The sequence below is a fragment of the Ooceraea biroi genome, chromosome 8 (assembly GCF_003672135.1).
Source record: "Ooceraea biroi isolate clonal line C1 chromosome 8, Obir_v5.4, whole genome shotgun sequence".
Lineage (NCBI taxonomy): Eukaryota > Metazoa > Arthropoda > Insecta > Hymenoptera > Formicidae > Ooceraea > Ooceraea biroi.
Genome location: NC_039513.1, coordinates 10,326,947 through 10,353,542, shown reverse-complemented (window position 1 = coordinate 10,353,542; position 26,596 = coordinate 10,326,947). Strand labels below are relative to the sequence as shown.

The following is a 26,596-nucleotide window of genomic DNA, read 5'->3' as shown; positions in this document are numbered from 1 at the left end:
TAAAAGTCAACCAGAGACCATTTCTGGAACCAATTATCATTTATTTTAAGTATATAAAAAATTAATTATTTAATTAATTAAAATTAATTAATTATATTATTATAATAATTATATTTATTATTATATATAATATAATATTATATTATACAACAATTATATTAATTATATTAAAAATTTTTAATATATTAAATATATATTCTACATCGTGCGCGCCAACCGATACGAAATTTACTTATAATATAAATAAGTGTCACCAGTTTTATTTTACATCGGATTTACACAGTTTCGCTATTTACACGCTAATTTACACGCCAATTCGATACAATTAACTTAAACATTTGTAACATCGCAACACACATAATCGCGTGTCTTTCATAGTTTTCAAAATATTTATTTCGTTCCATCACCGCTGGAACACGAGGCGCCACAGGAGACAATTACGTTAATATCGCACGGCAATAGCAGAGGCCGCGCGATGCGTTGATTGGCCGTCCCGTGGTGCCGATCAAGTTCGAGTGCGGACCACGAGATCGCGCTCGCGCGCGAGAACTCGCACCAATGCGAGAGTGAGCGAGGCCGATGGCGACCGCCGAGATGTGCTTGGGAAGTTGCACGCTGTCGCCGTACCATGATTAGAGTCGCGTCGCACCCGCGTCCGTGTGTATCGTGTGCTCTCCTCGCGGTTTCGATGTCTCCACATTTTTCCGTCCTTGCGAGACGCGCGTACGCAAAACGTCGCATCACGTATCTCGTGTTTGTAATACGGTGCGACGACGTCTCTTGCGACGCGAGTGCGTGCCGCAAATCGTGAGCGTGTGCGTGAGTGCGTGTACCCCGACGGTGCAACAGTGTGCTGTGATCGTGCACCGTCGTGTCGAAGAAGCGCCGACTGGCTCGCAACGGATCCGTCGTCCTCCTGTACCGAGCGAGAAAAACGGAGAGGTTATCACGTATATAGTAGGTAAATATCGAAATTGTATGAAAGATAGAAAAGAAAGAAAGAGAGAAAGAGGGAGAAAGAAAAAGATGACACGTATCTTTCCGCGCGCGTGTAAGCGCGAGGAACAAGGACAGAGAGAGAGAAAAGTGTTGGATGTGTTGCAGCTTGCACGCAACGAGCACGAGAGTTGACATTTTTCGTGGATAGCATGGGCCAGCGGCTGCGTTGTCGGTCGTCCGCGAGCTGCCAAGAAGCAACATCGTTGTCCCGGCGTCGTCAGTAAACACGAGCACCGACGGATATACAGAGTGAGTCATTGCTCCTTTGCTTTCATTCCTTCCTTCCTTCCTCCTTCCTTCTTCCTTTCTCTCTTATTTTCTTCCTTTCCTTTTTCCTCCCTTTTTTCCCCTGTCCATTCTTCGTCTCTGTCTTCTCACGTTCCCGCTCGTCGTGTCCTCCTTCCTCCTCTTCATCGCTCTTGTTCCTTCTTCTTGTTTTTATTATCGCCTGCATTTTCTTTCCTAGCGCAATACCCGACCCTGAATAATGAGCGCATAATCGGAATGTTCTCAAGAGGTACCCTCAAAAAGCGAACCCTCCTTCGTCAAGATAATCCCTCCGGTCTAGTGTCCGGTTCACCGTAATTCCGGTGAGTTCAAGTTTGGTGGCTACCCAGACGGAAAAATACGTGCGGCCTACACTAGACGTGCCGCCTGCCGACTGAGAGCGCACCGATCATTCTCGCGCGTCTTCAGCACCGGCATATAAATTCTCAGACGTTCCATACCTGGGGTTCAACCCTCGATCTCTCATCGCGCGGCGCAATTCTCTCACCGAACGTGTTTACGCGTCTGCTGGGCATCGGCCTCCGTCTCTCCTCCCCTCACCCCCTTCTTAACCGTTACCGTTCTTTCTTCCTTTCACCGGTCTCGTATCGCAGCATCCTTCTCGTTAGTCTCGTCTCGCCTCGAGTCTTGTTCTCGAAAAGCGTGCGGAATCGATTTGCGACACACGAAGATCCGCGTTGATTACAGCGAAAGCCGTTGAGAGTCGAAATGGTCACCCAAATGACTGTCCGGATGATGCGCATTAGTGTGAGAAAGAGAGACAGAGAGAGAGGGAGGGAGGAAAAGAGATTCAACCACATTCAGAAATCCGCAGTTTCTCCGTTTTTCGCCGCCCTCCATCCCGTTGTGCATACAAATGCGTGTACGCACATACATGCACGCACACACACACACACGCATACCACACATGCGGGATACACGCGTGTATATGAGCGAGCGCATACCGTAGGACGCAGCCGTGCGTTTTCTCGAGCCGCGGTGGTTTTCTACGGTCGGTGCTTTCGTTTCGACTGGTCGCGGTGCTTTTTCTTCGGCCCGCACGTTGCTCGCTACGCCGCGCCGTCGATGCCTTCCTATTCATCTAACGGGTGTCCCTTCAGTCACGGTTGTTGGAAGCCCAACTGAATTCTTTGAGATTTATTCATTCCTGTGAAATATATAATGGCGAAATCTCGAAAAGAACTGCAGCGTTTTTATCTTGATCCTAGTGTCGCACACGTTTTTGCATGGCGGAATTTTGTTTCTTAAAGTTGTAACGTAACATACTGCGAATTAATATTAATTAACACAAATTGCTAGCAATTCAATAGTGGACTATCGTACTTTTTGTATCATTATCATATTAGTATCATATAATTTTGTTTTCATATAAGTACCTGTGTGGAATGCATATTACATCTTTTTTTTTTCAATTATATGCTATGAGTTTAATGAACATATGTTAATCGAAAGGAAATAGCTGCCTGAATTTCTCGTTTGGCATATACCAAAAATATCTAATGCGCAACCGTGTAATAGAGTAATTGATACGTGTGTGAAAAACAGTTAATTTCTATACACCTTAATTTCTCGGAACAAAAACGGTCTTAAAACTGGTAACTTGTAACATACATTCAACAATAATTTTATATATATAATCGCAGTAAGTAGGACGGAAAAGATGCACGAGATAAAGAACTAAATATCCAAGTTTCCATTCATGTGAAACCGGACTAAACCGGCCTTAAAAAAGTAAAAATGTGTGAAAAAGTATAAAAATGCGTAAAGTAATACGTCACGTTCAAATGCTTCTGTCGAAGCGCTTGCCGAAAGTTTTGTGGTACGCAGAATTTGCATTCTGAAGCATCGCTGTGACGAATTAGACGAATAGCCGCTTGTATTTCCGGAAGCGTGGAAGACGCCCATTGATATTTACACCAAAAGGCAAGATGCGGCACAGCACAGCACCGTGCGGTGCGGCATGTCTGCACGACAAACGTCGACGTCGCGTCACGTCGTGCTGCGCCGAGGGCATAAGGCAAGGATAATGATATTACGGCTTAAAGAGACGGCTTAACCTAACCGTTAGTTTATTGGCGTGAAGGAGTCGCGGAGCGTGTCTACATCAAAGGAACCGCTTCCGAGCTCCACTCTGTATCTCTCTCCCTCCTCCGCTTTCCCTCTACGTCATTGCCGTCCTCGTCGTCCCGACGCCGCCACCGCCGCCGCCGTCGTCGTCTCCTCCGGCCATCACCACTACGTTTCTGTTCGCTTCACCGAGCTACGTACATAAGCGGCACCCTCGCGCGGTGCGCTGCCTGTGCAGAGCTGCGTCGCCTATTAACACCTATTAACATCCGAAACGGGACGCGCACACATCAGTCCGGCACGCAGATGCAGATCTAGATCCCGCGATGCCAACACGATCTCTCGGCCGAATGATGCCGCAAATTGTTACCGAACGGCGAAAAATCTTTCGGATGAAACATGGGGAATTTTGGGAGAGAATAACGAAAAATACATATCATTCTCGTGATGCTCACATCAGGAAAATAGATCTTGTAGGCTGTAGCAAACATAAAATTAGCCGCTAATAATTTTTGATACAGCTTTCAGATAACGTAGATATATGTGATTAACTTCCTGAATCATCAGAGTTATTGCTAAAAATGGTAATGCTGTGTATTTACAACTTTGCTTTGCTCAGTGCTTCCTTCGCGTTCACGGATCACTATAGGTCCACGCGATCAGTTAGGAAAGATTCAATTATTAGCTTTTGAATTAAAAGTATGAGACAATAAAGGTATGTATGTGTATTATGAAGAATAAATATCCCTAATTTACTAATAATTAGTCATCAGTTGGTAATATATTAACTGAATCGCTGTTTCTTTTTCGTTGAAACATAATACAGGTGTTGGGACTCTTAAAATTCAGGATCTTCTAGAGTACAGCGCGCAAACCATCAACTCTGAATACCTTCAGCCATCCCTTTCTGCTCGGGATTCGCTTCTATCCTTTTATTTATTCCCATCATGGAACAGCGAATAACCGGTAATAGATAACGCGTCGGCGAAATCTGCCGTGGTCGATCACGCAAACTGAAGAGGCGCGTGGCCACCCTCCGTGAATGCGAAGGGCGGTCAAAGGGACGAGGGATGAAGAGAACAGCACGCACGCACGTACGCACGCACGCACGCACGACGAGGACGATGACGAGGACGACGACGACGGTGGTGGCGGCGGCACGGTTTGGGAATCCCCCGGAGCACGACACGCTGAATCGTCGACAAAGTAGCTGGGGCGCTCCTCCTCTTCCTTCTCCTCTGTTCTCTCTTCGTGGTCGTGCCATCGCGTTTGATACCACGTGCTCCTCGTCGAGGTAAAGGGACCGACATCGGCAAAGCACGTGGGGAGAAAGGGGCACTCCTCCCCATTTCGATATCAAAGACTCTCCAGCGAGAACCGCTAAAACGATGCTCTTTGACATCACAAAGCTCGGTGTCTTTCCGCCCCCCGACCTTTCTCTTTGCCCGCGGTGTCGCCCACTCTTTCTCCACTTTTCTCGAGTCCGTTTCTTGTTTGCCGCAAACGCGCGCCCGCCAAAGAAAGTGGCTTACGTCGTATACACAGTCGGTGTCGTCTCTCCCATCGTCGTCTATAGGCAATATTTTCTCACTGAGATCGCGCCGCGCCGCGGCGAGGAGCAGGAGGATCCTCTTAAAGTGTCGCGCCTCGCGATACCGCCTCCTCCCCTCTAACCCACTCAGACGCGAGATGTGTCATATGTATCATTCGTAGAAACGTTTCTCTTTAGCCACGAGCGATAAGGGTGCGACTCGTGCAAATACGTCATCCGCTGTGTCGCATCTCGATAACAGCGTTGACGATGCCGGACATCAATTTATTCTTAAAAAATGTCAAGAATTATTTTAAGAATTAAGAAAAGTATTTTAAGCCTGTCATATCAGAGAAATTTTTATTTTATTACATTACTAGATTATTTATTTATCATTAACTAATATTTGTCTAATATCGACATGTGAGTATTATGTATTATTTAATTCAAGCTCTCTCCTTTTCTGTGCAAAGAGAGGAGGTATGCGTAGATATATACATATGCAAATGATTAATATTACTTATTGATATTACAGTAACGACAATTATGTAATCGTATACGGTAACCATCATTCACGATAATCATCAACACGTTGCGTGCGTGTATTGTACACAGTACGGCACAGACTCGTATGACGTTAGCCGACTTAATTACGAGGCACGCCGCTTTTACTATAAACCGGAAGTATCAGGTGCTTCGCCGATTGCGAGAGGGTGGAAACAGGATCGCGCCGAATGGTCCCGCGTTTGATCTGTCATCTGCTCCTCTTGTCCGCATTCAATAATTGCTTCTGTGTTGCCGCTAGTTCTCCCTGCACTATGCTGTTTGTCTGTCTCTCCCCGCTTTCTCTCTCCCTCTCTCTCTCTTTCTCTCTCTTGATCTCTCTTACCACTTCTGGCTTCTCGGTGTGTCACTTCATCGCCGCCGTCGCTTTGATTCGCGTACCTATCGCAAAGCTAACGGTTGGGCGACGCTAATCGCCCGGTGAATTCGAAGTGCGCTCTCGCTCGAGTGCTCTCGCTCTCAGTCGAACGAGCGCGTTCCTCCATTTGACACGCTTCTTTCAAAACCGTCGCCGCCACGAAGCGGAAACCGGCAAAGAGAGACACCAACTAGAATCGAGGCACAATGAAACAATAAAATTGCTTCAAAGCATTGAAGGATACTTTGTTCAAAAATGCCGTGATGGATTCTTTCTGAAACATATCCTTGTATTTAACTTTCACAATTTCGGAGATTTCAAGAAACATTCTTTGTTCCTTTTCTTCCTACAGTATTCCCGAATTTGTCGAAAAATGTGTAATGTAATGTCTATAAACAGTTATAAGAGTCATAAATGTAGGCATTTGAAGTATTTGAATATCATGAACAATGTGAGCTCGAAAAAGCTCACGGATGAAATTTGGTCTCAAGTACCACTAATAACTTAATAATATATTAGTTTAATTACTATTTGTTTAATATAAGCGCATTTTGGCGGCAACTGCGATGCGCGGTTGTCAGATAAATTTTTTAACCGCAAAGTTGGATGCGACGTAGAAACTATTGCCTCCTTATCCGGCCGACTGAATCTTTTAACGGCCAGTAAGAGGCAAATCTCGTCCCGTTTAATCTCACGTAAAAGGCGTTTCGGTAGATTTCGTCGGTGAACCTGTCGTCTCCCTTTCTTTCTCTCTTTTGCTTGAAGAGTCGGTCGAAATCGATCAAACGACAAAACTCAGAGAAGAGCTATGCATCTTTTATCCGGCGTAAAAGAAAGCTCGTGAAACTCCGCTCGCAATCCCACGTAGTTCTTCGTCGTTTGAACTTCTTAGTCCCAGCAGCGAGATCTCATACTTCAGTTTTGTGAAGCTCTCGTAGTATTCTGGCCTTACGCCCGCTCTGTAAAAGATAAGCGTCGTGATTCTGAGCGTTTAACGATAAAGAGAGCCGCGTTAGGGATATACTTGTAAGCGTTTTGAAGTTTACGAAGCCGATTGCATGGTATCAGAGAGGATGTATCCACTATCAGCGGCATGGATTAGAAAATAACCGCCTCTTCCTTGGTATCGCTTATCGAAACAAAAATTTCATTCGATTAAAATAAAATTGAAAACACTACCCGCAGATCACTTGACCGTTTTTCACGCTTTTCACGCTTGCATATGCAATTCCTCTCGATAATCCGATCGATACGTTCGACACGTTCGATCCACGCTGAGAGCGCGGATTTATTCCGCGCTTCTCCCTCGGCGAACGAGAGCGAGTCTCTCGATACTCTCTGTCGTCCCTCGGGGTCCCGGGCGATCCCGTTAACGAACGACGCCATTAAGGGCGCATTAACATATAATTTTCCGTGAGAAATTATAGGCGACTCAGCGCCGGGTTGCTTTGCACGGTGTTTATTACGCGTGTCCGCCGCACCGCGTGGCGCGAAAGCAGACGGGCCCACAACGCGAGTGAGAAAGACAGAGAAAGAGAAAGAGAATATGTATGTGTGTGAGAAAGAGAAAGAGAGAAGAGGCAGGAGCGCCGCGCTGGCGTCCGGAGTCGATTGGCGGTGGCGAAGGAGCGAATGTCGGATCGTGAAGAGAGGATGCAAGGGGAGAGGGGGAGGGGGAGACACGGAGGTTTTAAATCGCGTGATGTGTTAGTGCATTCATGCGAATCCACATCGTGCGGCGGGGCAGAGAGGGCGAGAGGAACACGCGTGTGTGGGATCGCGTGCGGCGGCAAGATCAAACGAACGTGCTCTCTCGCTCGCTCGCTCCGTTTCCCTCTTCCTCTTTCTCCCTGTTTCTCCCCGTCTATCCGTCACTCTCGCTTCAACATCGTCTTCGTCGTCGCGGCTTCTCCTTTCCCTCCTCGGTCGCGCCCCGAGCTCTCGCAAACACGCTACCAGTTTCTCACTTTTGCTCGCGAGTGCCCGTTGTCGCGTCTCTCTTCTTCTTTCTCTCGTTCTCGGCAACGACTCGACACCGGTTCTCTCTCATCCTTCTCGTCCTTTGCCTTCTGCCCTCCCCTTTCGTGCGACGTGGAGCTGCGTCGGATCCTCGCAGGCGCGTTTCCATTATTATCGCCGATAGTTTAATTTTCATTAATTACCATGAGATCCCGTGAATGCCGCATAATTAGAACTCTAATCAGCCCGGTTTAAATTTCGTACATACCTGAGGAATTTGATTGGCAAGTGAATCGTTGAATTTTGGAAACAATATGAGTGTTAAGATTCTTCATAATAAAAACTCAATTAAATATTGATATAATTATGCAGGAATATTTAATAGTATGCTATACATTAATGTAACGCAATTTTTAAAAATTCTTTTTTTTTATTTCTATATGTGAAAATATTTTATTTAATTTTTGAGTATTTTTTCAGGATTATTTCATTGTTACTTAAACAATTCAAATTTTGTGTATTAAATTCAGTCACTTAATTTATCATTCATCATCATCATCACAGAATACAATTGTGCAAGACAAAAATGGAGATTTAGTTTCGAACAGGTGAAATTAATTGCGTTATGAGCTCCGTTTTAAGAGAATTTCATGTAACGGGGTCGGTCGTTGTGTACCTGACAATCTCTTTAAATCGGTATTTACCGAGGTCGATAAGATTGTCGAGACGCCAGCTGTCAGTCCACGCTGTTGAACCGCGCCGGGAAATGGTAAATCGCGTTTCACGTGCACTCAATGCACTCGATTCGAACTTCTTGGCCAGAGGCATCGCGACTAAATTTGGGATCGATCCTCCCGAATGAGAAACCGGTTATCTTCTTGAAAGTAAAACCACGAAATTCCAATTTTTCCTAGCTAAAAATGCGTTTACGCTAAATACGCTTTCTTTATATATAATGGGTATTATTTGTTAATGTATTTCTGTTTTGCAAAATAGATATATCCAAATAATATAAAATAGAAAACATTTAATAGAAAGTTTATCGTCGATTGTGCGAATAATTGAAGTCGTCAAGGTGATAAGGAAGAAGCACATAAAATGGTCAAATTGGAATTAAGCTTATTAGCATCAAGAAAAATTAATAGCATATCTGACAGAATCCTCTTTCTCTTTTTTTCTCAATCTTTGTTGTTTTTCTTCTTTGCTTTTCCTCTTTTCACGATCTCTTTTAATATTGTATTTCTGTTATACCAATTTATATTAATTCTTTTTACAAATTTTATCGAAAGAGATATTACTCATGTAATTTTAGTCGATATTTAGTCTCTCTTTTTTTCTCTCGTTTTTTCCTCTCTCGATATCTCATATCGCTGTTATTCATCGAATGTCATCCATCTTCTTTCGTTGACCAAAGTCCAGCGTCGGTCCTGGCAAACTACTAACACCTTTTAAGTTGCCGACTTCCTTCCCTTTAGTTTCGTCACTTTCTCGTCAACTGTGCTCTCTTCCTCTGCTACTATCCTTCAGTTTTTTGTATGTTCTCTTTATCCTCTTACCGACTCTTACCTGAATTCGTCGATCTGTTATCGCTGGTCATGCCGCATTCTCGACTCGATTATTATTTATTATTTTTGCAAAAAAACATAACATTTTGATAAATGAAAATAATGAGTATCAAGTTGCTTTCCTTCCTGATGAAATGGACTGAATGCTCACAAAACGTCGGAACCAAAGTGATTGCAAAAAACGCGATTCCAAGCTGAAATTTAATTGTAATAAAAATAATATCGATATAATGCATATAATGCATCAACGCAATAATTACGTATGTTCAATTGATCTGTCAGACGATTTCTCATGAATTTATTACTTTATTATTACTACAAATATGTTTAGTGATAATGACGGGCGATCGGCTGATAAGAAGATAACAGACACGTGATATACTATTTATCCGTCGAATAAAGAGGCGACCGTCCAGTCAGTACCATCGAAAAATCCGAGTTTCTGTTTAAAGATCCCCTTAAGAATTTGCCCTTGTACCTGGACCCTATCACTTTTTTGTTCCGCATCTTCGTCCGCCGAGATCTCTCGTCGTCAAGAGAAAGAGAAAGAAAGAGAGAGAGCGAAGGAGATAGGGTGGCAAGAGAGGAGATCGGTCTGTTGAGGAAGGTGGGGAGAAGGAAGGATGGGAAGGGATGCAACGCGTACGAGAAGAAAAAGAAAAGAAGATAGACCGCTGGAGGGACAGAGCGAGAGGGAGAAAAGGATATAATGCTCAGCTCTTTTCCTTGGCTCCTACGGTCACTGGTAGTTCCAGTCTCATCGTGTACGTTGCGTAGTATACAGGTCCCTTCCTATAACTTGATCTCTTCGTTACTGGTCGTCTCGTTTTCGTACACCGGTAGAATCCTTGATCACTCATCGCGATTAATCGTCGTTTGCCGCTAAAGTGTGTCCGTTCGCGAAAATCATTTAAAGGACGATGATGTTATGAGTGATTCCATCGAAATAAAGTATCTGTTATCATCGGTTTAAAAAGCAGGCCGATTAATACTCAGTTGCGCCTGTGTGAAGCATACTTTTGCATTTATTTAAAATAGCTCGTATAATAAACACTAAAACATAAAAATAAACAAGAGCTACCAATATCAAATGACATCAAGTTAAGCTGGTACAAGTAGCAACTCCGATATAATTTAACAGAATAAAAATCTAAGAGATTTATGATGCATGATTATTATCAGAATTCTCAATAACGAAAAGTGACCATAATATTGATGCAGACGTTGACCCGAAGATGGATCGATTCACTAGAAAGATAGTAGAGAGAACGGACATCCCACGACGGGAGACTTCGATGCCTCCGTCCGGAAAATCTCGGCGCAAGTGATGCAGTCACTCAGACAGGATACTTGCTGCTGGTCGATCAATTGGCGAATACCAAGCGTTACACGATTTCCGTGATCGCGCATTCCGCAAGTTTTTCCGGTGCGAGAGAGGTGCGCCGCGTAGAAGGAAGATGCAGTGCTTTATGATAATCCAAAGATATGGTAATAAAATCCCGACGAAAATAATTTTGCAAAAACTTTAAAAGGAAAACTTATGCTTTACTGTTTGTATCCTCTGAAAAATCTAGATTCAAGAAATATATACATATGGGAGTGTACATGAAAACCGGATTTGTAGCAAATTTGTGTTTAAAGAAGATTTCTCTGTATAGAGTAAGATAAGAGCTTAGAGAAAGAAAATTTCTGTGTGTAAACTGTGATAATTTCCTGAGAAGTTCTCTCTATGAACTGTGATAATTTTGTATAGTGAATAGTGAATGACATCGTTAATTATTGTTCGGATAGTCGTTTGCGGTGGACGTTACGTGTAGACTCCAAGAACATCAAGTACAAAAGAATCGCCAGCAATAGTCATCAGTTAGGGACGTTCCAATGACCACGATGATGACGAACGAGTCGTGTCGCTGTACAGTCAAGAACCGGCACAGAGCTAAGGTATTAATTGTGGTGAATTACGGTAGACTATTAATTACGACGCGCCAAACGGGTCATTAATTGAGACACCTATCATGGGAGGAGGGAGGGCATTTCCGTCTCGCGAGATCTCACTATTATCGCGTGACGTAATGTCATTCGTGAAATATTGAAGAGATATAAGGCCAGTGACCAAAAAGGATAAAACTTCAAGGATCTATCATTTGATTTGTTTTTAATGAACGTTCTGTTAATATTTCTAAATTTTCAACCTGTTTACTTGAAATAATAACAGCATGTTCTGTGCGATCAATAACCGATCTGCACAATGTTAGTATGGACGTAACAACACATGAAAATAAAATAACTTGGCGTCGCGACGCTATCGCGTCGCTTGATCTACACAAATAGAATTCTCCAATTACTTACAATTATGAATCCTTTGAATTACTTAAATTACTTGAATTAGGAAATTGTTTTAATGATTACACGCTTTTATACAATTCATCAAATTGATCACATTTTCTACCATTTGACAAAGTTGCATCGACAAATTCTCTTACACAAAAATTTTGTGTGTGTATTATGTGTGAAAGTACAAATATCATATAAATAAGAAGCAACATATATGAAAACCATTAAGATCATCAAAAGTTTCGGCAAGGCAGCAATTTATATTAATGGAATTAGTAAAACTATTAAAGTATATAACAGCATTCATCGCAATAGTAGCCTTAGAAAGGTAGACAAAAATTTTCTTTTACAACGTAATTGTGTCAAGATATTTTTCCTGTTTTTTTAGATTGACATAGGTATTCGAAAAACTTAAAAGTGGATCAGGTAGTTGTTTGTTAAGAAAAAAGGAACCGACTTACTTCCCTACTGAAAGTCGTCCTTCCCTGGTTGTCACTTGTCACTGCCACCTGGTGCGAGCGGTCCTTTAGAAGTCCCTTTGAAAGATTTGCAGCTCAACGACATAATACCTTTGCGTAAAGTCATCTAGCGATAACGGTGTGACATGCCTTTCACAACTTCTACCTAGTCTTCCGTTGTGTCTGTACCATATCCGTATAATGTTAGTTCCACCGTATCGATTCGAAAATATGTCCGTATCGAATACAATAGCAGACCACCGAGAGATTTTAAACCAAGAGAACTCTAATATAGCCTTCCGAAATTGGCACTAAACTATATATCCCACATACATGCGTAAAATTTACGGGTATAATATGTGTATATGATAGAAAAGTAACCATGACTAAATGCAGGTAGTAAAATTCTGAAAAAGAAAACTTGCCTGTCTCGAAAGAAGAAAAAAAGAAATTGATTTGAAAAGAGATTGATTGACCAGAAAATATGCTTCGAAATGTTCTTCTCGGAGTGTCTTCGTTCACTGTACTTGTATGTTTTTACTATTCGAGGTAATGCTCATATGAATATTAATGATAAGATGACACATGAATACAGGATTTAAATATGGATGACAGTTAATTGATAATAATTATTGCATTGCCGTTATGTTGATCGAAAATGATGAATTTCGGTCTGTTAAATTAGGTGATTGAATTTTCGATTGACTTATGATAATTAATATAATAATTATACAGTTATGATATGTGGGTGCAAAAAGAAAAGAATGTGGTTACAATCTGGATTAACAATCATAATATTGTTTTCCCAGTTTATCTTATCCACTATAGATGTAACTATAAATCTAATCCGCCCCAACTTTTCTGCAACTATGCTAACGAGAAAGGTTTTAAAAATGAAAATCTTTATTTAAATCAGTGAAATCGAATCTGAAAGAGTCAAGCTCATCAACGACATTTCATAGATCTGAAGATGTAGTCATGTTGAAAATCTGTCGAGGCTATCGTTACGCGAGAGCACCTCCTGAAAAATTCTGATCTTTGTTTTACTAAATGGAGAGACACCGACCTGAAAGGGTTAAATGGGGACCGTAAGAAAGAAGGGCGCGAGGGAAAGGGGGATCTCGGACATGTCCGCGCTCTCGGGCGCGTAAAAGAGATTTCGCCGACGTTGCTTCACGCAGACGGGAGGCCGAAGGGACTCTACGACTAGAGGGAAGAGGAACGACGACGAGAGGATAGGGAGCGAGAAGAAAGGAGGGAGGTAGAATCGCGGGGCGCGCGCGCGGATCGGAGGGCAGGGAGGGTTAGTTGAAAGGGTTAGCTGAATGGGAGCCGTGTGTATGCTTTCCTCGTTTGAGAAGCCTCGGATCCGTAGTCCAGGGCCGTAAAGGGATCGCACTACTGATCCAACGCCGCGGCTCTTGCGATAAACCGTCCGCGTAATTATTTAACACCCGTTGAGTGCGCCGCGACGCGGCCGGCGACGGCCGATGCCCGGCGATGCCCATCGCGATGTTTGACGCCTTCACGCACCGTAATGTGGGATAATAATAAGAGATCGATCGGTCTTCCTGTCGGTATTCATACGGATTCGAAGCGATTGCGAAAGGTTCGATGACACCTCTTAATACATGGTGATCCGAAAAGCGTCGAAGAATTTTGCGGGCGTGCGCAATGTTCATTGAAGAAAGCGATTTCTTCTCGATTTCCGTGGATCTCTTTCCGTTGCGCACGATAGAAACAGCGTTACTTTCTTACCGAATTGACCGTTAAATCATGACAAGCCGCATTTTCTGTTTGTTAGATCGGTATCTTGGTTCGGCAGGAAAGACTAGAACCTTTACCTGCACAGACGGCCCTTCTTAGAAACCGTCTTATGACGCCGCTATCTCGGACGTAACGGACGTTTTTCCCATTACGAAAAGCCTTCACAGTTAGCTATAATCGAGGATTCCTATTTGCCGTAGACATTACGACGATGTAACACATTACGACACAATGATGTAGGTACAACATTGAAAGTTAAGTCTACTTTTCGAGATCAAGCATCTCTAGTCCCACTACATTATAACATATTGCGATCAACGTTTACCTTCCGTTTCTTCTTTCCAAAAATTTATCTGGTGTCTTTGTAAGGCTCGGCGCGCAGTAATTAGAATTCGAAATGCGCCGGAGAAGCCCCGCATTTTCATTATCGCGGTACACAGGTAACGACGAGGTAGGTAGCCACGTGTGGAACCCCGACACCGGACCCCCCGGCTACGCGATCGGGACACCCGTTAGACTGTGCGGCGAGACGAGAGAGAGAAGGGCCCCGGAGACTCTCGAACGGTGCGGCGCGGCGCGGCTCGCCGAGCGAGCGCGAGGCGTTCCGAAAACCTGTAATTACGGACCCGGCGTACATCAAGCGGTGCCGCCGCCGGTCGCCAGCCGCCGGCCGAAGCCTACGTCTTCCGTCTCTCTTTTTATATCCGTTTCTTTTCTCCGCCTTTCTCCTGCCTTGCTCCTGCCTTGCTCTTGCGGCTTCTCTCCACCGTCTCTGTCCCCCTCCCTCCCCTGCCCTCGCACCCCCTCAGGGCCGTACTCGTGCATGCATGAGTTGGAGTACTGTTCTTCACCTTGACTCCTCCTCGCGAAGTCTCGAGCATATAGGAAATATCAGATTTCCTATATATGTATGCTAGATATGTGATTTATCGTTCGATTGAAAGTTCGATTTAAAGATCTGTGATTAGGATCAATTACAAATATTGTAAGTGAAAATGATAATTTGCACGATTGGTGGAATTTGCAGACTATACGGTTTTACGATTTTTCGTGACGCGTCTACGATGATACGATGAATCAGCTCTCTTTTAGATTTATACATTCAGTGTAATGTCAGAGGTATTGCGTTTTTGACGAGAAGTGTGCAGATATATTTTATATTTATACAGATTTATATCTTGCATAGATTAGTTTATAGAGATTTTGTATGTAATCAGATATAAAGATATAGGATATATAAAGAGATTTGTAATTTTAGCGTGTGCCGCTGTGAAGGACTCAATCACTGCTTTACTCTCTCCCAAGATACAGCACTGTTCCTCTCTTTGCTTTCTTTCTCTATCTTCCTTCATTCCTCTCTCTTTCTTTCTTTCCTCTCCTTTTCTTTCGAAAGTATCGTCGTACCTGCGCCGAGAGCGTCCGACTTACCTGTGCGTCTCTGCTCTGCTCCTCCTCTTTCCGCTCGTGCTTTCTCTCATGTCATTCCGTTCTTCTTTAGCTTGCTATCGGTATCATTTCATCCTCGCGGTAATCCCCGCTATCGTTTTATCTCCGTGATAATCCGAGCAATATCTTAAGAAAACGTAATTTTTTCTTTTATGTAATTTGTTGTTTACATACAACTCACACGATAATGTTCATAATTATAAATTACAGAAATCGTTTAGTATTATAACTTTTAGTTTTTGTATATATTTGCTTGATCTTGTGATTTATACAATATTATCTTATTTATAAAAATAGAAAAGTAGAAAAATACTTGTTCCGCATTGATAGGATAATTTTATTACATTATCTTCAGCCAGGAATTACTGGCTGACATCGGTTGAAACATATATCGATCGCGAAGATGAGGAGAGAAACTCTCGTGGTTTCCCGGAGGATTCGAGAAGAGGAGACAAGCGGTTCGTCGATCGCGATGTACAAAAAGTCGGCGTGTCAGCAGCTGCATAGAGAGATGTATTCCTCTTGGTCCGTCGATGCCTTTCTTTCCGTGGTATCGTTAGTTCGCTCACTCGCCCGCTCGCCGTCTCTTGTTTTTTGAAAGAATCTTAATCACTCGCCGATAAACGGCTCTCGCGAGATTGGGAGCGACCGGTGGCTCGGCTGTAGCCGGCTCTCGCTTTTAAACCCTTTTAAACCCCGACGCATCTCGCTCTTAATCGTTTTAATTACATCCAATAATTTCATTTTATTCCATATGATCTTTACTATGTCTGTAATAATTTTAATCGATTTTTTGCTTTCAGAATTATTTCAGTTAATGCAAATATTGAGGTCTGATATATTTCCCTATTTTTCTTATATTGCATCGTTATCGTTGAGAGAGTCTCAAAAGTCCGGGTAATCTAATAATATAATCGTGATATCTGCAGGATATGTAAAGAGATACTTTACTTTAACGATGGGAATCGGAAATCGATTAGCGAATATCGAGAAAATCGTTTGGGAGGAGGGGAGGACAACTTGCGTTTCGAATCAGATTAATGTGAGTGATTTTGAGTAAATCATTTCAATGGTTCTTCCTGTTTGAAATCAGTTCTTCCCGTTCTTTCTCTGTTAATTGCCGCAATTTTCGTCGATAAAGTTGTAGCTTGATTAAATGATATTTTTTATCGGCTCTAGGACATGTCTGATACATTAACCGTTTCTTTGGATGCGAACATTCCTCATTATCGACTGCGTTGCATGCGCAACGTTATCAGCGTTATCATCTCTTTCGTTATCAGCATTTGTTACAATTTTAGATGTCAGAAACTTGTCAGAAATGTACCCTCCGATTTTTCATATGGAAAATATTTAACATCACTGCTTATAGATGATATAAATTTAAAAACAAGAATAGAATTTTATTTACGATAAAGAAGATATTTGATAGTGTTGAGATATTAATTAATAATAATAAAAAATAGATTAATTTCATCGTAACCAGATGTTATTAAAATAAAATTTCAATAATAAGATGTTATTAAAACAAAATAAAATTAAAATAAAATTCTGTTGTTCGAGTAATATGTTATTCTGTGCAATATGGATAGTAAGGACCGAAGAACACGAGTGCTATACTTGACAAAAGACGGATCACTCTTGCGAGACACGAATACGAGGGTCAGATATTCGCCGACGAGTTACTTGGCACACGTGTCCCGATGCAAGCCCGGATATCGGCGGTGACCGGAAGCCGCCGCCGTTGCGGCACGTATTCTTTGTGCTGAATTGGAAGCACGGGGGTGTGAATTTTAATATCATCGCGGGGAGGCGAAGGAGAAACGGTTTTCGCGCGAACGGACGCGGGGATTCTCTCATGGATTCTTCGCGGTGTGCGACTTTAGCACGCTTCGGCAGATCTTAATATCTTGTTGAACGTGTCCCTTGTGCCTTCGCGGTATTCCATCTCTTCGGATTCGAGACGGCGATGACGACCACGACGACGATGACGTCGATCACGCGAAGTTAATGTGATTTCACACTGGACTCGCGGGTTTTATCCCCGGAACCGTTTTATTGGAAAATTCGCAGCGAGTAAAGCGAGTATCTTGAATTTTATACCGCATCAAATATTATTACGGATATAAATATATTTCCAAGAAATTTTGCAAGTTTATAATTGCACGTACACACGTAGATTTTATTGAGGCAAATTTGCGGTTTCGTGTTTAATTCCTCACTCTCTTCAAAGGGAAACCAGCGGATCAAACGGTGGGAAACGCACTCGCACACAAGGACAACCGCGCGCGTGATTTCGATGAAGTCGTCAAGTTGGAAAGGATTAATATATTTTTAGCCTTGAGAAGCGCGAGGGTTAAGGTCATTAATGATGAAACGGAATGATGGTGACGAAACACAGATAATTGTTCGTAATTTGATAGTGTGTGCACGAATATCGTAGCCGACGAGTTTAATCGCCAGACACGGCGTGAATATAATAATTTTAATTTGCACCTTACGCATACCTCCACGCTCTTCCTCGCCTCTCATTTTATACACTTGCCTAATGACGTTCGTCGTTGTAATTATTTGACGGTGCGCCATCATCACTAACATGTAATTAAAAGCTGAAAGCAACCGCGCGTGAAGAATTATCAGGACGACGCGACTCCTCTCTTCGGAAAAGAAAAAGAGAGAAAGGAATAAGCTTCGTTAAATTTTAATTCGAATCATTTCGGATTCGCGTATATCCTTTCCATACAAATAACTTCAACAGAAGAGACACATTTTTTTATCACAAAGATTGAGAAGATTTGGCGTTAATTGGCGTTGATTGCCTTAGAAGATACAATATTTTCATATACATATTAAGGATATTTCTTTTATTATTACAAGCTCTGAATGTTTCGAGACACGATCAATTCTTACAAACGTAGTAAGAAAAGAATAGCAACATATCACATTTGAAATTTTCACTTTGCGTGTTCATCGATAAATTGCTCCTGCAACTCGTCCTTCAAAAAACAATCGGTAAGATAGATTTTTCGTTCACGAGTGCACTTCGAGCACGGTGCTGCCATCGTGATAGGTGGCGACACTGATTTGACAACTGCGGAAGATTTTGGACCGTTACGCGATTTGAATCATCCCTGCAATCGATACAATACCGACGAAGGATCTTCCGCGTGGCTTTGTTCGGTGGCGGAACAGAGAACGACGCGTCAAAATGCTATTCGGTAACGTAAAAACGGCGAATATCGGCGCGACAACGGGCGGGTATGTGCACCGTCGACGGCGATTGTGTCGTGAAACGTGTTTCGCCGCAACTAAGGAGAAATTCCGCCAAGTAAATCGAAATATCTCTCCGGACGAGAATGATCGCGGCGTGGTCCCCGAACAATAAGAAGTCTGCGAGAGAATTGATACGGCCGGGAAAGCCTCTTAAGTTAATACCTCGTCGCCGACGTTGCTGACAAACACTTTTTCCCTTTCATCGGGGATATCGCGTTCGATCAGTCCACCTTCGTTTCGTTTGGAAGAGGTACGGTTACAAACAGAAAAATTCAGAGGGAATTTGATGACCAAGTTGTACGAGAGCAACGCGTGGGTCTCAATTCTCTGTAGCATCCTCGAACATCTGTTGTTAACGATTTATTTTTCAGTCATTAATGAGAGACAGATGTATCAGTTTATAACAAGTTATTTGCTGCTTGTGAGAATGATGGTTGTAAAAGAATTTATTTGTATGATTTTTAGATAGGATTCTTGTTCAACAACAACAAAGCAAGGTAATTTGTTCTTAATGGTGACTGAAAAATTTTTCCATTATTTTCTATATTGTGTGTGCTGTTTAAGGATAGAACGTATTTACAATTCAGCCTGTGAAAATGTAAGAAGTAAGTTTACAAGATGTAGAGTTCTAGGTTCCATTGGGCATGTTGCATGGAACTGCTCCAGCGAACTGGGAGTCAGAATCAATGTACTCCGTAAGGATTCTAGATTCTATCCCTACTCTTTTGCCACATCGCTATATCAATGCGGCGTCAGTCCTGGTCAGGACGCAGCCTTGCTTCAGTATGCCTCCAGCAGTGCTATCGAAGGCATCGCAGGTTCTATTTTGAACAAACAAAGAAATTTTAGTGTTTACGATACAAGATCGCTCCACTTCTGTCAGTATCATAATAGATCCCTGTAGACTTAACAGACTCCAGAGCTGTTTGCATTAGGTTCATCGCTAACATGGTATGTATCCTGATTCTTCTCTTTTGATTCAGGTAAATGTGCAGTGGAGCGAGATGATTCATTATGACAGCTTCTCATTTCATATTTCCTTCTTTGTATGGGTTGGGATCAAGTTTCCAACCTTTATTGGAGAGCTATTCTTCTTTTCTCCAGTAGCCCCGTGATAGTGCTGGCACAATAATATTAGAATTATTAAAGATTATCATGAGTTGGAAATAATTTTGTTAGATTTTATATCCTATGGGTAAATATGTCAAGAGTAGCTTTCAAATTTGTAATTAAGACTACACGTACTCAGTATATATTGACGTATTCTGACTTTTTAGTGTAATTTGTGCTCTAATGTGTTGTATTATCATGACAGAAGCAACGATTCTTGATTGCAAGGGTTAGTATTTCTCCTTTAAGTGGACGGTTGCACATTTGCTGCTTAGGCTGAAGTGTGTGGTCTATATGAACCATATTTCTATGCCCTGACGTAACAAAGGGGCAGACCCTAGAGGTACAATGGCCTTTTCTTCCGCAACTTGCCTTACTTGATAAACCTATTAATATTTTTCTGCCATATTAGAACTTGATTTCGGTTAATAAAGGATATTAGACTCGCAAGATGGATCCAGATGTTCTCCGAGCTGGCAAGAACACTCAATGGATTGCGTTATAGGTTTTGTGGATCAATACCACACAAATGGTCTGCGCAACAGACCAATAGGGGTTGTGCATATATACATGTAGACGCAGAAATGCATCCCTCTGCGCAGCCTGCTAGGAGATGGCCTATAGCTTCTCCGCTATGCTCCACCCTTGGAGTTCCTGACAACAGAAAAAACCCCCTTAGCTGTTTAATTGAGAGATATGACTCACCACAGAGCTTCATCGATCCAGTATCCCAGATTTCCCTTCTTTGTTAGTGCGTACCATCTCTCAGCTCTTTCACAGCGATGTAACTGCGTTGAAATCAATATTGTTTAGCGGATATATGCTCGTCAATGAGAATATTGACATAAAATCATTATTTCCATTTTGATTTTTTCTTCTGTCTTACGTCAGAGAATAATATAAGAACTGTTAAGAGTACTAATTAATAAAATATGTTTCTTGATACCTGTGCTTCTTACTTGGATACATGGTGTACCTTGTGATAAAAATATAAAGTGACAGATTGTGACAGCTAGATTGATTTAACAAAATTTGTTTACTGTTCCAGGTTGGGACTAACCATGTCCACTAAGAGGCACCGTGGGCGGAAATTAAGTATAGTTAACAAAATAGCACATGAAGGCCATGATAGATAGAATGAGTGCATCTCGGCAAAACGAAGCGCGTTGCTTCAATGAGAACTCTCCTAGGCCACCAGTGCCAGGTAAGATAAAACAAGCTTAAATTAAGATAGTAAACAGGTTCGATTATATGAAAGAAGCCATGTGAGATTTTAAACATTTGCTAAAGCAAAAACTCTCTTACTCTGTTTTTATAAAGAAGAAATCTTTATAAAATGATGACACAAAATTAACAACGTTAAATGTTTTAGGAGAGGAAACGGAAAGCTATGTTAGCCGGATCCGTCCACAGAGTCCCGCTCTGACATCTAGACGTTCTGCTTTCACGACGTCGCAGATCTCCGATGGTGGTTGCGATGCTTCCGCGCCACGGGGATTCGAACCGGAGGGTTGCTGTGGAACCACTACCATGGAGAGCAATTCACTTCCCGCTTATGCACGGTGGGCGAGAAATCTGCACTCCCTGCTACAGGATCCAGTTGGTCTAGAATTGTTCAAGAGGTACCTCGATCAGGAGGGGCACGTAGACCCGCTCAACTTCTGGTTCGCCTGTGAAGGCCTCAAGGAGCAAAAAAATGCGGAGAAGATCTCGCAGCTGGTGAAGCTCATCTATCGAAGGTTTTTTCTCAAGTCGCAGCTAACTATACCGGAGGATGTGATGAAAGAGGCAGATCGTCGAGTAAAAGAAGGCCGCGCTGATCAGAAGGTGTTCGACATCGTACAGCTGGAAGTCGAACGGTTGATCAACGAGACGACGTATCCAAACTTCCTGCAGTCTGATGTGTACCTTCAGTACGTTCAATCTTACCAGAATCCGGAATCCGGCGGCTGTCCGAGCTCGAGTTCGGGCAGCCGTGAGATGTCCATTTCCTGCGGACCGAGCCAGCTGCCCACTGTGCACGAAGACAGCGAGTACGTCGGCAGCGTGCACAATTCGCACTCGACCGGTGGAACGCCCGGGGAATTGAGATTGACCAAAGATGTCTTAATGGCCACCCAACAGAGCAGAGCGATGGATTTACGACCAAGACCGGAGGCATACGCTGGGTAAACGCCACTTTCCACTTTAAAAATTTATCGACTCTTTTTTCCATTAAAAACGCCCTTCGTCATTTATACAGTACGCTTCAAGTCAACCCTGCGATGAATGCTTTAACAACGCTGTTGTCTCCTTTTTGAAGCTTGATGTGATGAAATTTGCATAATCTCTCGATTATATTTTAAGTTTACATTTTATCATCGAAAACGATTGACATTGCTGGAAGACACTGCCACTTCCGTTTCTCGATAACAGTTTTGATAATTTTTGTCCAATATTATGTGCGCAATAGAACGTTGGTCTTTTATTTCTATTTCTTTCTATTTTTTTTTACGATGTTCCTGTTTTTATTTGCCGTTTATTTAGTTGTTCTTGTTTTGCTGTTTTGCGTGGAATTTGTAGCATTTACTTGCAACATGGGACTAGTCCATATCACATGCACGTAACCAGATTGCACGCACAATATTCCTCTTACAACCCAGTATCCAGACAGGATTCCGAGCTTCAAAGCTTAAGCAGTGATGCACGTACCGAGGTGGACAATATGTCCCTCAACGACGGATCTATGTAAGTTCCTTTCTTTTTTTTTGAATTGTAAATATAGTGTTTATGTTGCGCTCAAAAGTGAAATTTCTTCAGTTTTTATGTCGATCGTTAAACTTTGTCGAATTTACATTATTTGATATCACTGCAATTAATTTGGTAAAACTGTATCACTGATTCGTACATGTAACTTTTACCGCTCGCAGCGATGGAACGAGCAGTAAGCAGAAGAGCAAAAAGCAATATATGAAGCAATCTAGTAGTAGAGCAATTAAGGAATCTGCGAGTATAAACCGCGAGTCCATGGCGCACCACGTTGTCCCGCGCACCCAGCGTATGGCGTTCCCAAAACAGATGCCGGCGAAGCAGTTTGCGGAGATGCTCACGCAGAAATTGGAGATTCTGGCACGAGAGCAGAAGACTCAAGAGAAACTGGACCGATATCTGCAGGAGAATGACGCATCGGTCGGTAACGAAGCGGCGACAGAAACGGCGAACACCCACAAGAGCCTAGGAGACGCGTTGAGAGAGAAATTATCCATAGAGGAGGATAGCGATCAGGCAATTCTCGATGAGCACGTTTCTCGCGTCTGGTCGGATCAAACGCCGTCGAGATCACCCAGACACTCGCCCGAGAGAAGGCGTCCTACGCACAATTATCCACGGCCTTACAAGCAAAGAAAGGAAAAGGACATGGACTCCACGTTCTCGGTGGATAGCGGAAATATCCATGACTTCCAAGAGAGCAGCGACCTCGTAGGAGCCAGCTCCATGAGTTCGCTAGGCTCGCACCTGTCGAAATCGAAATCCGTGCCATCCGATTATGCTGATTCCCTCCACAAGCAAGATATGCATCAAGGTAAATCACACGAACAATCTTTTTGCGTCTAACGTGAAACAATTGAATCACCAATTGAATTGCCAAGATAAAATACGTTTCTTCCTGCACACAGGTCACGAGCAGAGGTTCCGAAGGTCGGACATGACGAGACGATCGGCCACGAAGAAATCGATGACGGAGCTGACGGACAGCGGCGTAAGCGTTGTCAGTGACGGGACACCATCCCTAAACAAGGACATTCGCCTGGCGAATCGGTTTAAGGAAACTGACAAGAAGGTGGATCTCAAGTACAGCGGTCGTCACGGAAAGCGGTACGGATCGCGTAGCGGATCTTTGGAAAGACCGAACAGAGAAGCCTGGAGCATGGAAGTACCGGCTCAGCCGTTCGTGTCTGTTCTGGGAATGCCGCCTCTATCGGCACCTTACACGGTAAACTACACGTGTCTCCTTTGCGTAACGGGAATATGTAAAACCTATATTTGCATTATAAATATGCGTTGCAGCACATACAGTTAGAGGAGACATGTAGGAGGTTGGAGCAGGAGAATAAATCACGTGCCAGCTGCAAACAACGCCATCTCAACGTTTCCAAACAGACGTACGAGCCCGTGTCGCAAAGCCAACTGTACTTCCAGTCGAATGAATCCACCTTGAGAAAACCGAAGCAGGAGGCGGGCGACTTCACTACTGTTGTGTTCAGTTTCTGTGACGAGCAGTTTCCTTATAGGACCAAGATTCCTGGTCACAACGTCACTTTAAAGCAGTTCAAAGAATATCTGCCGAAAAAAGGAAGTTATCGGTAAGACACAGTATATACGATAATATTTTGCGTTCAACATGAAACACGATTAAAACAGTATCATCGGCTTCGTTACTTCACGCTGATGACGTTACTTTTCCGTTGCAGATATTTCTTTAAAACCGAGTGCGAGGACTTGGATACGAAAGTCATTCAGGAGGAGATAACGGACGATAGCGAGATTCTGCCATTGTGGGAGGGCAAAGTAATGGCGCAGGTTAAAGCGCTTGAATAATAGACTGAACGGAGGAGAAGCAAAACCGAGCGGAAAAACGCGCGAATTTTAACCAAGTGCCGCAATAAATATTATTTAAGAATTCTGTCAGTAGCTGGAATTAAGAGTTGGCGAGAGCCCACTCGGTGTTTATACATATATACATACATATTAACGCTTGTCACGCGGCCTCTTTCTCTCTCATAATTGCCTAAAGAAAATAGTTTTAATTTAAAGAGAAAAAAAAATACATCGAGTCGAGCAATAGCACTGCGCGTTGGACGTTATAAAACCAAGGAAGAAAAAAGCGGCCTCTTGTCAGATTGTCGGTTGAACGTCCTCGGAGAAACCTTGTACTTTTTTACTCCCCGCTTTCGGTTTTTCGCTCACCGCACTTGCTGCACTTAGCCAGGGCAAGAAAGAGCGTCCTCTTTCCCTCTCTTTTTCTCTCTCCTCGAGGTTACTTTATTAACGAATTTATCACAATGGACAATTCGCGACAGCGATTTATTGTACATAATTAGTTTGTAGCGATTTTCACGACAGACAATGTTATACATTTCGTCGGGACGGGCTTTGCTAGGGGCGAAATCGTCGATGTAATTTCGCCTGATTTTAACTACCACCACTTCCGCGACGGGATAGTTTGGGCAACAATGCGTCAAAGTACCGAAACACATTACGACCGATTAAACAGTTTCTTCCTCTCGAAGACTTCCCATAGTTTTTCCAAACAATTGTACAAAGGTCTTTGTAGTTGATCGCCTTAGTAAAGTCTGCGTAGATATTAGACTTATGTAAAAGAGGATAATTATTACAAATTAGTGTCTAAGAAAGTATATCACGTGTATTTCACGTACGTAAAGAACATTTTGTTTAATATACGTAATATGTGTTACGTATACGATACAAAATGAACATGAAATTAGGAAAGAAAAACTTGAGAACAATCGTGTTTTTTTTTGTTGTGCCACTATTACCGTCATCGTCATCCCGTTCGATATTATTAAATCAGCGTATGAATGATAGTCCGATACATATGCAGCAAGACGATTTTTATGATATACAATGAAAAAGAAAAAAAAACAGTTACAATTGGCATTGGGCCAGCCAATACCTCGATGGAAAAAAAGAAGAAAATTAGCATTTAGATTATAATGATGTTTTATCAGGTGCGGAAATATGTGCCTTTTTAGTGCGATAAGAATCGAAATAAGCCTAAAAAAGGTTTAAGAGATATTTATAAATTGCAGTACAGGGACCCAAATCCTGCTAAGAGAAACATTATTGATATCTATATTCCTTCGTATACAATATTGTATATTTTTTCTTTCCCTTCCTTTTTTTTAGAATTTCTCCGTCGCGTATACCGGACTCGCCTATAACATTTTTAACTCGTCATTTTTATTTAATTCGTCCAATCTTAGCCTTTTTCAAAACTTATACAAATCTTTATATGCTGCAAATTCCACGAAGATTTTCGCGTCAAAATGTTCGATTGTATATTCTAATGAAAATTGCGCAATAGTGTAAAAAAGTGTATTTAGTCTTTTATTTATCTCTCAATTTATAAATAAAGGAACATGGTTTTCCAGTTTTAATTCTCACATAAGACAAGAAATTATTAAAAAATTATAGAATTTGAAATAAAAAAATGCAGTCGAGGCTGAAAAGATAAAAATTACAATATACAATATAATACAATGTAAATTCATGAACAATTTAGTTTTACTTTGTGATCCTTCATCCATTGTAATTTCCTAAAAATTGTTTCTAGAAAATAAATTTCATGTACAGATAAGCTCGGAAAAGTTGAAACCTATATAAACGGTGTCATTTAATCGGAACATTTGATTGCACCGCTGCAAATCGATACCGCGAAATGTTCACGTTGCGATTAACAACTGTTAATTGTAATCGTTTTTTAATTAATCAGTAATCGTAATGTCACGAACGATAAAGTGTTCCTGTACCTTTTTATTAATTAATAATGTTTATTGTATATCAAAAGTATTGAATAATAATAATGCGATTTTCACTGCTCAGACGAGAATGTTACATGTTCTTTGATGTTTTTCATCTTGTGATCCTGGCGTCCTATTTCCTTTATGATCAAGCTTTTACATCCCTCGATAGCAGCGACGCATAGTGACAATAGCACGAGTGAGGATGACACATTATTAATGGTCAAAAATCTTTAATAAATGTTTCTTAATAAAAGACAATATACTCAACGCTGTTAGAAATGATTATGTAAATTAAATAAGAAAGAAAGACTTTTAATAAGTCAATGGCTATTACCTAATTGCTAAAGCAAAAC

The 26,596-nt window shown here is 42.1% G+C and overlaps 1 protein-coding gene and 1 long non-coding RNA gene across 3 annotated transcripts; one reads left to right on the top strand and one right to left on the bottom strand.

The window, feature by feature from the left end:
• The first annotated feature begins 550 nt into the window (after positions 1-550).
• On the top strand, positions 551-26,323 carry LOC105275558 (axin-2). 2 transcript variants are annotated; one of them, XM_011332466.3, is made up of 9 exons: positions 551-961; positions 1,105-1,248; positions 20,768-20,923; positions 21,092-21,887; positions 22,282-22,446; positions 22,629-23,281; positions 23,376-23,692; positions 23,767-24,062; positions 24,171-26,323. In XM_011332466.3, exons 3-9 carry the CDS (start codon positions 20,836-20,838, stop codon positions 24,295-24,297), a joined length of 2,442 nt encoding a protein of 813 aa, XP_011330768.1. In that variant the 5' UTR covers positions 551-961; positions 1,105-1,248; positions 20,768-20,835; the 3' UTR covers positions 24,298-26,323. The 2 variants fall into 2 exon arrangements, with proteins under 2 accessions (XP_011330768.1, XP_011330772.1); XM_011332470.3 differs by lacking the exon at positions 22,282-22,446 and having other exon boundaries at positions 552-961.
• Positions 19,659-20,469, bottom strand: LOC105275557. The gene is made up of 2 exons (XR_893251.1): positions 19,855-20,469; positions 19,659-19,729 (listed from the first exon to the last, which is right to left on the bottom strand). It is a non-coding gene; the product is annotated as an uncharacterized LOC105275557 (long non-coding RNA).
• Positions 26,324-26,596: the final 273 nt, after the last annotated feature.